At 41.7% G+C, this 12,337-nt stretch overlaps 1 protein-coding gene across 1 annotated transcript in view; it reads right to left on the bottom strand.

The window, feature by feature from the left end:
• WWC1 (WW and C2 domain containing 1) overlaps positions 1 to 12,337 on the bottom strand; it is a 159,058-nt gene that overhangs the window by 43,441 nt on the left and 103,280 nt on the right. Inside the window, exons 6-8 of the mRNA XM_043988364.1 lie at positions 6,967 to 7,096; positions 5,297 to 5,443; positions 3,539 to 3,612 (exon numbers count right to left, since the gene is read on the bottom strand). Coding sequence (XP_043844299.1) covers positions 3,539 to 3,612; positions 5,297 to 5,443; positions 6,967 to 7,096 — 351 coding nt within the window. The remainder of the gene's footprint in view (positions 1 to 3,538; positions 3,613 to 5,296; positions 5,444 to 6,966; positions 7,097 to 12,337) is intronic.

Below are 12,337 nucleotides of genomic sequence, written 5' to 3'. Positions count from 1 at the left end.
TCCAAATTCTGTCTTGTGAGAAGTTTTTTCAATTACAGGTATTGGGAGAAGACCTTATTGTATTGTTTGAATCTAGCTCTGCATGGCTGGGAAGCTGGACCACATCTCCCTGCTGCTTAACCAATAACTGAGGTTATGCTGACCAGAAACTCAGATCCAAAGATTGATGCAAGGAGTTTTCTCACAACTGTACATCTCAAGCAACCTATGTCTTATCTGAAAACTAGCCCCATACTGATCAATTCGTTATTGTTTACATGTTCCTTTGATTGGTCACAGACACTTAGGGGGTAGTGGGATACCTTCTTTTCTGAATTCAGGGAATTCACTCTCTGCCTCTCAACTTGGAAAGTCCCTAATCTTTCATACAATTAGAAATCAAATTGCTTAATATTATATTGTTTCCTTTTAACTAATTGGCCTTATTTGATGAATCGTTTTTAACATATAACAGTCTGTCTCCCCCAGTATTTGGGGTTGATCCCTAAGCTGAAGAAGGGGCCCAGTCCTGGTTTGTTAGACAATTGCTATTCATTGTTTAATAAATCAGTATGATTGGAAGAGTAAACCTTTGTTGCCCCAGTCATTTCATCTTTCACTTGCAGCATTGAACAGGAAGCCATCACTTCCCCAGGACAGGTATTCAGGCATGTAATCTAACTTCCTGTGTAAACTTTGTTGTACCTACTTCTCTAAAGTTGATGAAGCTCATTGTAAATCTTAAGATGTTATATAGACAATAGTTATTACTATTATTATAAGAGTTTCTAGGTTCACTGAGGATACATACTCATATTACTAGAGCAGGGACTGTGAATATTATGGCACGTGGTACTATACTAGATGCCACAGAGATCACAGAGAATATAAAAGACAAGCTGAGCTGTCAAGCAGCTCATGCTCTATTTGGAGAGACCAAGTATGTAAACAAGGAAGAAACAAAGAACAAAGCAAATGAATAATAAAGCAGTCTATACTAAATATAACAGGGTTCTCCACTGATTATTAGACATTTATATTTATTTTTCTTTTGGTAGGGCAATGGGGGTTAAGTGACTTGCCCAGGGTCACACAGCTAGTAAGTGTCAAGTGTCTGAGGCCAAATTTGAACTCAGGTCCTCCTGAATCCAGGGTCAGTACTTTATCCACAGCACCACCTAGCTGCCCCTAGAAAGGCATTCTTGAAACATCCTGTGGAAAGTGAATTTTTGTAAATGTTTTCACAGGGATATCTACTGCTAGCTGAAGATGAATCAGATATTAAGAGGAAACATCTCTAAAAATGTGAAGATATGATGTAATTTCCCATTAAATTGATTCACATGTAACTTTTCAGGTATCATTTTATGAGGTACTAGATAACGGCAAACCAGAAGCATGTCCTTTCCCAACACAAAGCTTTCTTCAGTCCCCTCTTCCCTATGGGGATGACTACAATGCATATTACACCACCACCAACAACAAAATCCATGATTCCCTAAGTTGGCTCCCTTCTTCCTGTCCTGTGTCCCACCCCTTCCCTCCACTACTGAAATGCTGACATGGATCACACCCCCTCCATGTCTTAGCAGGTAGTTTCATGAATTGCTCTGATCAAAAGACTTCATTCTCTGGTTGCCAGTCTTCTGCTGAATCTAGAGCTGAGTTACACTAGTCCCTCACTACTTAACTATGGAGTGTAGTTTTTACTTTTCCAGGCACTTTTGTGTATTAACTCTTTTTATCTTTATTCCTTCTCTTGGGCTGGGTAGGGCTAGCATGGTTACACCTATAGGTAGATGATAAGACTGAAGTTAGTAGAACTTACATGACTTGACTTAGGTCACATGGCAGACCAGACCTGAGGCTAAAACCCTGACTCTCAGGTCTTCTGACTGCCAGGCTTAAGCTCTTCCTATTAAGTCACATGGACAAATGCCTTTATACAGATCCTGATTTATTCTAATGATTTTGGTGTGAAGTTCTACATGACTTGCCTTCAAAGTTTCCTACTGAGAAAAACACATATTTTCCCCCCTAGGCTCATTTATTCTTGTTCATGTTCTTTCATGAGTTCACCATAGCAGGGATGCTTACTGTTAATTAATGTAAATTCCACAACTGTTAGAAATTCATACTAGTTATTTTTAGGGAAGCTGGTTTGTGTTCCGGCAGTCTGATGAAGCTCAGCTTTGTACCCCAATGAAGAAAAAGTGCCATAGGAAGGAAAGAAAGGGGAGGCACAATCTGTTGAATTCCTGTTTGCCCTTAAAGACATTCACTTCCTAAGAGGATTGTGGGTTTTGATAGTGGCTTGCTCCCTCCAGGCATCATATATATGGATTAGGTTTCAGAATGGAACTCTGTTTCCCTAAGGCATCAAGACAAGCCATTCTAAATGCTTCTTTGGCTCCCCTCTCCCCCTCTTTACCTAGGTAGACTTTCTTGCCTTTTTCAACTAAAATGGTATCAGGGTAAATGGAGAGAGCAAAACAATCAGCATCCTTGATGGGAATGATAGTGTGAGAAGGACTCAGTACCCATGCCATGATTTCAGTCCTTCAGCCTCCATCCCCAGAACTAACCATACAGATGGAATCTCAGAAGCATGCAGGCATTTCTCATGAAATAGAATTGGCCCCTGGGTTAGTCAGTTGACCAATAAGCATTTATTAAGTACCTACTATATGCCAGGCACTGTGCTAAGCATTGGAGTATAAAGAAAGGTAACAGACTATCCTTTCTCTAGAGGAGCTTAAAATCTAACAATCAATATAAAGGATAAAGAGTAAACAATCAACAGAGGAAGTACTAGAGTTAAGAGGGATTGGGAAAGGCTTCCTGTAGAAGATGAGATTTTTAGTTGGGATTTGAAGGAAGCCAGGTGGCAGAGATGATCTGGACTGCACTCAGCTCAGAGTCACTATTCTAAACAAGCCCCCCAGGACAAGAGGAAGTCTGAACTGAGTCTGGACTTGATTTGAATCAACTGCTGCAGGGAACGAGGGACAGAGGACAGAACTGAGTAGGCATGTGATGCTTACTCCCAGGAAGATAAAATGGCTGCTTCCTGAATTAGCAGCGTGCCAACACTCCCATTCAGCCCATTCCAATTTGTGCATTTAAAGTTTTGTTAGGATATTACAAACCCTCTCATTCACGAGGGGAAAAAAACCTCTACAACAGCAACCCTGCAACCTTATCTAATTGAGTCTCATTCCAAGTGTGAATGCAGTCCACACTGGTGAAGAACTCAGTGGGCTTCCAAGGCATGTACGTCTATCTAGGTTGCATGTTATCAGTGACAATGGAGACTCGTTGTTAGGGTCCAGTAAATATGTGAAATTCCTTCAGTCACTAAAGCTGTGCCCTTTAAAAGCACACTTTGCTATGGATTACGGCACCAGACACCAGGGCTGAGGTTTTCTACAACCCCACTCCTAAAACCCTGGCTGTACCTGTTAATGGATCTCTCTTCAAACATATCCCTTTACTCTGTAAGCTGAACAGCCATTACCATACACATTATAATATCAGACACCCCCAAGCCACCAATTACCTTCTTTTAGCTTCTTCATATCGAAGGCGTAATCTGACCTTCTCAGCCAATTGATTGTTGCCACTTGTACTGAACTGGGAGGAAAGTATAAAGTCAATACGTTATATGGTTGCTGTTGCCTGTGCAGATTTCAGCTTGGAGATCCCATGTGAGGCTGGACAGTCAGACTGGGGCACAGCTAATGACTCCCTTCAATTCATAACCTGATTTTAGGGATCCCAGAAAAGATCTGAAAGCACAACGGTTGCCTGCCCCAGATTGTGGGGTTCAGCCACAGACTCAAGACAGATATGTATAGTATAAGAGACATACAATTTCCCCTCCCTGCCCACTGCCTGAAAAATCAGCTCTGGACATCAGATGTTCCCCCAAATCCTAGCTGCAGAAGCGTGGGGGATAGTTGGTGAGAAGGAAGCAGGGACAGCCAAGAAACACGAAAGCCATTCTGGGGAGAAGAATCAAAAGAAAACTTGATAGGGCTGGAGTCAGTAGTGAAACACTAGGGGAGCAGGGATGGGAAAGGGGATGGGAAACTGGAAGGAGGCAAGAGGCATCTTCAGCTACACCTCCGGCACACAGCTCATGGCCAGACTCAGGGAAATGGGGGTGGTGGCAGGAGAGGCAGCCCCATTCGCGGTGCTAATTGTAAAGTGTGGCAAGAAGCTACACAGCTCACCAGGTCACGTACGGACATGACTTCTCTTCACAAGTGTGAACGCAGCTACAGAAATCAGATAGGAATATAGTTTAACCACAGGGACTTGGGGGATGAGAGGGGGACAACTGGCTAATGTCGGGCTTCTCTGGCTAACCAACAAAAAAGTCTTCTGAGAGTTTCTGATCTCCACTGGTCAGTCTTATTCCAGAAAGGCTACTCCTTTTGGAAAGAAACAGGGATTTCAGAATCACTAAATTTTAGAGCTAGAAGAGGACATTATCAAGCTTAACAATTCATTCTTCCATATTCATCATTGGAACCAGTGTTGAGCTTTAAGCTCATTAGAATGACACCAGTATTAAAGTAGAATTGCATTATTTTGGTTCTAATAGAACTAGAGAACACACATTGCATCATGGGATTTAGGGCAGGGAGGGATCTTAAGAGACCCTCTAGTTTTATCCTTTGATTTACAGGTATGGAAAGTAAGGTTCAGAGAAGTTAATGACTTTCTCAAGAACACACAGTAAGTTGGTCAAGCTCTCTGACTCCAAATGCAGCATTTTTTCTCCCTCACCATGTTGCATCTTCCATCAGGTAAAAGAAAAAGCAGAACTCAATTTCAATACAATTCCAATGAATTGTACTAAACATGATGGATAAAAATGAAGATCCATCAAATAAAGAACCTTCATGAATACTATCCCTAAAGTGTCTAGAGAGGTCCAGCAGTTGAACCAGGCAATATTCCAATACCCAGAGTAAATGATAAGGGCTTTTATTTTATTTTTTAACCACCAACTCAAATGGCCGGGACCATAAGCTCTTAGAGAAATTGTACTTAGTCTTGCACTTAATGGACTAATAGTTTAAACAGCCGCTCACCCAGTGTTACTCATGCCAGAGAGAAAATCAGAATGCCAAATCACTTGTGCTCCTTCTCCCTAGCAAAATATCTTCAAGGGGTCAATGCATTGTGAGGGCTTCTTGTCAAATGTGGCTTAAGGGAATTAGGATAGTATTCCACAACCTGAGCTTCTTATTGTGAGTTTCTGGCCCTAGAAGACAGAGGAAAACACAATTTTTTGTATCCTACTTACATTTCCAGAGACTTCAGTCTGCGAGCTCCCATCCATATACTGCTTGGGCAGGGAGAAGTTGGAGCTTTCTAATGAAGTGTTGCTGGCCCACAGATCCGAATGGGACCCTCGGTCAGTGAGGAAGCCATCCTTCAGCATAGCCAGGCTCTAGTCAGATAAAAAATCAGAATTAGTAACTGCTCCTTTTCCTTCCCAGGTAAAAAACACAAAGATTTCCTTCAGTCTAACTAAACCAGTCCTCCTGGTGTTTCTCACACACAACAATCTCTCCCTTAGCTCCATGACAGTCTACAAATGGTCATGGCCACCACGGCTGGAATGTACTCCCTCTTTACTTTTTATTCTTAGAATTCCTACAAGAGACCTTTCCTAATTCCCCCAGATGCTAATACATCCCCTTATACTTGAATTTACCTTGTATATCTATATACCTACGATATTACCTTATATTAGATATTTACATTAACATATTTCCCCCAAAGAATGTAAACTTCTTGAAGGCAGGAACTATTTTTACTAATATCTTATTAGGGCCTAGAGCATAGTGGGCCCTTAAAACATGTTTGATTGAAAGGAAATGAAGAAAGAGGTGGATACAAAGAAACCCAGGAATACTTATTATGAACTGATGCAGAGTGAAGAAAGCACAATCAGGAAAATAATTTATACAATGACTACAATAATGTCAAGTAAAACTTCAGAACTCTGATCAAACACAGTGCCTAATCATGACCCAGAAGACTGCTTATAAAGCATGATTCTCACCTTTTGGCAGTGAGATGTTGGACTCCCACAGGTGAATGATGAGACATACATTTTCAGACATGAACAATGTGTAAATTTCTTTTGTTTGATCATACTTATTTGTCAGGAGGAAGGGGATGAGACAGGGGGAGGGGGGAATTATAGAGGAGAATAGGAGGATATTGATAGGGACACAAAAACAGAAGAAAACAATGAAAAGAGTGCCCCAAAACATTTTTTCAAAATATGGAGAAGAGGGCAGAATGAAGTTTAGCAGACAAAGACAAGCAAAGCAATGTTTATAATCATAGTAAGCTTTATATATATATTTTTAAACTAAGTGGTACATAATAAAGACTTGTAGCTTCAGCTATAACCCTTTTTTCTGTTCTCTGTATATGGAAATACTAATGTTTACTGAGTTCACCATTTTTTTAAAAAGGAAAAAATGCTTGCCTCTTTGACTGAACTGAATTCCATATGATTTTATTAAATACCTACTATGTTCTAGGCACCATGCTTGCCATTAGGAATATAAAGACAATGATGAAATAGCCCTTCTTATCAAGAAGCTTACATTCTATGTGAGACTTTTATAAACACAGAGGTCCATGTTATGGGCACTATTATTACTGTTGCTTTTATTCAATACCTCGTGTGTCTGTATGTTTCTTGTCTGGATCGGTAAGTCTATTTGTCATAGACTGAAGGTTTTCCTCCAAGGAATGGGACTGTTTTGTACAGAAACAAATGCTTCAAAAATGCTTTTTCATCATGCCAGTGGATATATTAATATTTTAACTATTTGCATTCTGATGTGGTCAGGCAGTCCCAAATAGCTGATCTTATGTACCAGACTTCCTAAAGAAAGTAGGGCAAGGTTCCTTGTCTATTGTTCCTTCCCTGCTTCCCCCTCTCCCCCATACCTTAATGAGGTCCTGCTTTTCCTTCTCCCCGCAGGTGATGGCCTTTTTGATGGCTTTCATTTCTCTCAAAACAGCCTGCGCTTCATCCAGTTTGTAGCCACCCTGAGCATCAGACATTTTCATGTCAATTCTAGGAGAGAGTTAAAACAAAGCAATAAAGATGTGATTATAAATTATGGGGGCTCTGAGCAGGCTTACCCATAGGTAGGCTAGACAGCCACCTTTATGGTGGATTTTGAGGGCTGGTAAAGTGATCCATACCCCTAACAGTAACTTCCCTGCTTGTTTGCCAGTGGTGACACCTTTGGGTTTAGACATGGATATCAAAGTTGTTGGGTCTTTTTTTTTCAATACTGGGTTACAAAATTAGAAAACCATATGCATTCAAGCTGCTTGAATTTAGTTATATAATTAACTGCATTCAGCTTCAAATACAATTACTAATTGATTCAAGCCTTCTACCAAGGCACCTTGCACCAGACAGTCACACAACTGGATAGGCAGGTGGTTAGGCTCCATCGATCCAATAGTTCAGGTGTTAGCTAAGCAACTGGATCATTTATTTTGGAGGGGACAGTGCCTAAAAATCCCAGGTAGACTATATATTTCTTTATAACGAATCAAAGAATGCTGATTACTTTAGTTAGTTGGGTTTTTTTTGGGGGGGGTAGCAATGGGGGTTAAGTGACTTGCCCAGCGTCACATTGCTAGTGTCAAGTGTCTGAGGCTGGATTTGAACTCAGGTCCTCCTGAATCCAGGGCCAGTGCTTTATCCACTGCGCCACCTAGCTGCCCCCAGACTATATATTTCAGATTGTATGTTATATGTCCTAAGACCAAAACTGAGATAGAGATATATACATATACACATATATGTATGTGTGTGTGTATATATATATATGTATATATATATATATATAATTTTATAGGGCTTTAAGATTTGCAAAGTGCTTTTCAGATATTATGTCATTTCATTTTATCCTCACAAAAACAGCGGGAAGCAGGTGTAATTATTATCCTTATTTTACAGATGAAGTAGATAGAGGTTAAGTAACTTGCCCAGGGTTGCACAACTGGTAAGTGTCTGAGGCCCAGTTTGAACTCAGGTCTTCTTGAATTCAGACTCAGCTCTCTCTATCCACTGGCACACCTAGCCAGCTGCCCCTAATAGATTACTTGAGCATTAGGGAGTCAATACATAATAAACCGAGATAACTATTAACACTTGTCCCAATTAGTTTGTCAGGTTGCTTAACCAGGATCCAAGTGCCTAGACTACAGGGAAAGGACATGTTGATGAAGGATAACGTGGTACAATAGGAAGAACAAAAACATTAGGTTTAGGATCAGAGAATCGAGGTCAAAATCCTGGCTCTTCCACTGACTATCTGTGTGACACAGGGTAAATACTTTTGTTTCTCCGGGCCTCAGTTTCCTTATCTGTAAAATGAAGGGACTAGACTAAATGACCTCTACAGTCATTTATAAATCTTTTGATCGTTTGGCCTGTGAGCTATGCTCTCGTGGGGGAAGGAATCTAGGAAAGTGTGAGGGCCCGGATGAATTAGGGCTCTGGAGGGTAGAACCAGGTAGGGTAAAGCCAGTCAGGGAGGGGGCACTGTAGAAGAAGGAGGACAGAAAGACAGACAGAACAATTTTGGTCCACTTCACAACCCTGCCCAGGGCTGGCCCTGAGGTCCTCACTCTGTAAAGTCAAAGGAAGCCACATATTCTGAGCGAACACCACAAGCCCATTATTTCAGGATGATAAAATGCTAACACAATCTTTTCTGATTCCATGTGCAGGCCAAGCTGTCCTTGTCTAAAAATAACCTGAAAAGGGAATCACTTGAAGGAACATGATTTTCAACATGGTTTCATCATCTATAAGCCTTTGAACAGAAGACCAAGAAAAAGGGAGTTCGGCCTAAACACAGCCCCCTTCGGTTATTTCAGGCTCCACAGGGAGAGCCCAGCCCCTGGAAAACAAAGCTTCCATTTATCAGTTCCCACTAAAAATAGAATGTCTATTCCCTCCAAGCACTTGGGTCCTGGCAGGCCTGCCAGAATGTCTCCTCTTGCTCTCTGGTTTAATCAGAAAAATTAGTCTAATCAGGGCCTTTCCCATCGGAATCCTGCCTAAGATGCTCAGCGGAAGCCAGGCTCCCCCAGGGTAAGTGCACTTGCAGGAGGGGACACCCTCTCTGATTGGAACCAGGCGCCCAATGGCAGAGGGGGAGACACCAGCCGACAGAGCACGTCCAGGGGGCTGGAGGCTTTAGGGTGGGGACTGTGCCCAGCAACCTTCTGCCAAGGCAGCCTGAATAGCTTTGAATCCCCAGTCGGGATGGGACAAAAGAGGCTTGTCTTCTATGCTGCCTGCTCCTTAAGCAGCCTCTACCTGACTTCTCTCTGAGGCCTTAGCAACCCAGTCTGTGGAATTTGGCTCCAAAGAACAGACTCCGAAAGGGAACACTCTGGGAATGCAAGGGGAAAAAAAAGAACAAAGGATCACCATTATAAGTGTCGGTGAATGAATCTTTTTTTTTTTTTTAAGGAAAGTGGTGGTGGTTTGTTTTTGTTGTGTTTTTTTTTTTTTTGAAGATTTCCAAGTGGCACAGCTGTCCTTTCTCATGAACCTTCACAGGTCCAAGGAACCATAAAGGGTCAAGGATAAAAATGGACCAAAAGGACAAGGGTCCTCCTTCTTTTCCTGTCCAGACAGCTCTTACCTGATTACTAATAAGAAAAGGGGAAAAATGAGAGGGAACACGCCACCCTCCACCCCCAACTGATGAAGTTTCTACTGTTCCTAGTCACAGGGGACAGGGAGATTTTAATTTATGGAAGTTTCCAGATAATCCCCCCAAACTTATTTCTAATCATTAGTTTCCATTTCCTTCTAGGTCCATCTTTCAACCTTTATAGACTTATAGAAGAAACATTCATGCTGGAACTATTGAGAAAGAACAGAATGAGTGGATCTGCATTCTCCCTTCCCTCTCAGCTTGAGGAGAAGAAGAGGGGCCTGGATATCCCAGGGTCTGTACAACAAGCCCTAAAGAATTAAGAGAGAGTACTCTCTCTCCTCAAATTACACTGGATTTCCTTATCTGGGTAAATCTTGTATCTACAGTAGAATGCAAGGTGCTAGAAAGGAGGAGCTGGTTTTCATCTTACCTCTATCCCTCCAGAACCTAACAGTGTCTTACACACAGTAGGTGCTTAATAACCAGCTTGATATAGTGGCTGAAACTGTCACTCTTACTTATTTGTCTTAAGAAGCCATGTGATAATAGTGCTATAGGAGTGAAGGCTCATGGTGCAACATTTGCCATTCACATTCCTGCCCAGCCGTCCATGAAGTCTAACTTCTAGCAGCTTTATTGGTTGGTGTTGATCAGAGCTGCCAATCAAGACTTATCTCTGTGCCTGAGGGGGAGGAGAGGGAGCTGTCTTTGGGGTTTGGGTGTCAGCTTGTGAAAAAACTAGGCCTTTTTTTCAGGGCTGCTACAGTGGAAGAGTGGTAAAACAGGTTTTTGGGTAGCTGGGAAAAGAATAGGGAACCTTCTAATCTAACCAGGAGCTCTTGGAAAGATGAGCTGGGGGAGGGCAACATTTAAGTTGTGAATGAGTAACCCTCAACCTATTTACATAGGAGCTACTTCAATGAAGAGTAGAAGATTTGAGGCTCAGAAGAATCAATCAATTAGTACGCATCGTGTGACTCCACACTGGTGCTAGGAAGGCAGTGTGGTACAGTGGAATCAACACTGGCTGTGGGTTCAAAGGACTTGGGTTGAAATCCCACTTCTGCTGATTATTACCTATGGGACCTTGGGCAAGACATTCAACCTCCCAGTGCCTCAATTTCCTCATCTATAAGATGAAGAGTTGAGCTAGGCGGCCTCTGAAGTTGCTTCTGGCTCTACATCTATGATCATAGGTCTAAGACTCTGTCCTTAAGAAGTTTCCAGTCTAAGTGGATGGACAAGACAAACCCTTAGGGGATAATGAGAAAACAATACAAGATGACACAGCATTAGAGAGGCATCATGTCATAGTAGAGAGAGTGCTGTACTTGGTATCAGGAAGGCCTAGGTTCCAGTTCTGCCTCAGATATTTACTAGTTGTGTGGCCCTGGGCAAGTCACTAAGCCTCAGTTTCCTCATGTATAAGATGGTGATAATAATAGCACCTTCCTTACAAGGTTGTTATGAAGCTCAGAGGAGGTAATGTGTAAAAATGCAACTTTGACTTTAATGGACTGTATAAATGTGACTTCCTCCTCCTCCTCCTTCTTCTTCTTATTAGAGTGCATTGGTTCAGACCTGTGGTTTGATCACTGAGTAGAGCTCCTGGTAAGGAAGCTCCCTACACTGAGGCAAACCTGCTATTGTTACATGACTTACAGTATTCCGTAGTTGCCTCAGGCCCTGGGAAGTTAAGTGACTTTCCCAGGGCCACAGAGATAGTATATGTGGGAGGTGGGAAGTGAACCCAGATAGCAGCCTTAAGCTATTGGTGCATCCTAACTTTGAGGCTAGGCCCCTGAGTACTATACTCTACTGCCTCTTGAGACTGCTGATTATGACTACACTGGTACACTCCTGTTTTAACCAATGATACCTTACCATGAGCAGTAGACACAGGATTGTCTATATCAAGTACCATGAGCTATGCGCCATGGCTACTCAAATCTAAGTGGAGAAAGCTAAGTTGGTTAAGATAGTTATGACCTAGAAATGATGAGCAGGCAGATTTCAGAAAAACCTGGAAAGACTTAAGTGGACTGATGCTGAGTGAAGTGAGCAGAACCAGGAGAACTTTGTACACAGTAACAGTAACATTGTGCAATGATCAACTGTGATAGACTTAACTCTTTTCAGCAACACAATGATCCAAAACAATTCCAAAGCACTCATGATGGAAAATGCTCTCCACATTCAGAAAAAAGAACTGTGGAATCTGGATGTAGAATGAACCATACTGTTTCTACTTTTCTTTGGTTTTTGCTTTTTTTTTTTTTTTTAGGTTTTTCTCTTTTGTTCTGACCCTTCTCTCACAACATGAATAATGCAGAAATATGTTTAATGTGATTGTGCATATATAACCTATATCAGATTGCTTTCTGTCTTGGAGAAGGGAGAGAGAAGGGAAGGAGTGACAAAAATCTGGAACTAAAAACCTTATAAAAACAAATGTTGAAAACTATCTTTACATATAACTGGAAAATAAAAAACACACACATATACACACACACACACACACACACACACACACACACACACACACACACACACACATATATATATATTTGCAGGGAAATGAGGGTTAAGTGACTTGCCCAGGGTCACACAGCTAGTGTCAA

Source organism: Dromiciops gliroides, chromosome 2 (genome assembly GCF_019393635.1).
Source record: "Dromiciops gliroides isolate mDroGli1 chromosome 2, mDroGli1.pri, whole genome shotgun sequence".
NCBI lineage: Eukaryota > Metazoa > Chordata > Mammalia > Microbiotheria > Microbiotheriidae > Dromiciops > Dromiciops gliroides.
This window is presented reverse-complemented; position numbering and strand designations above follow the sequence as displayed.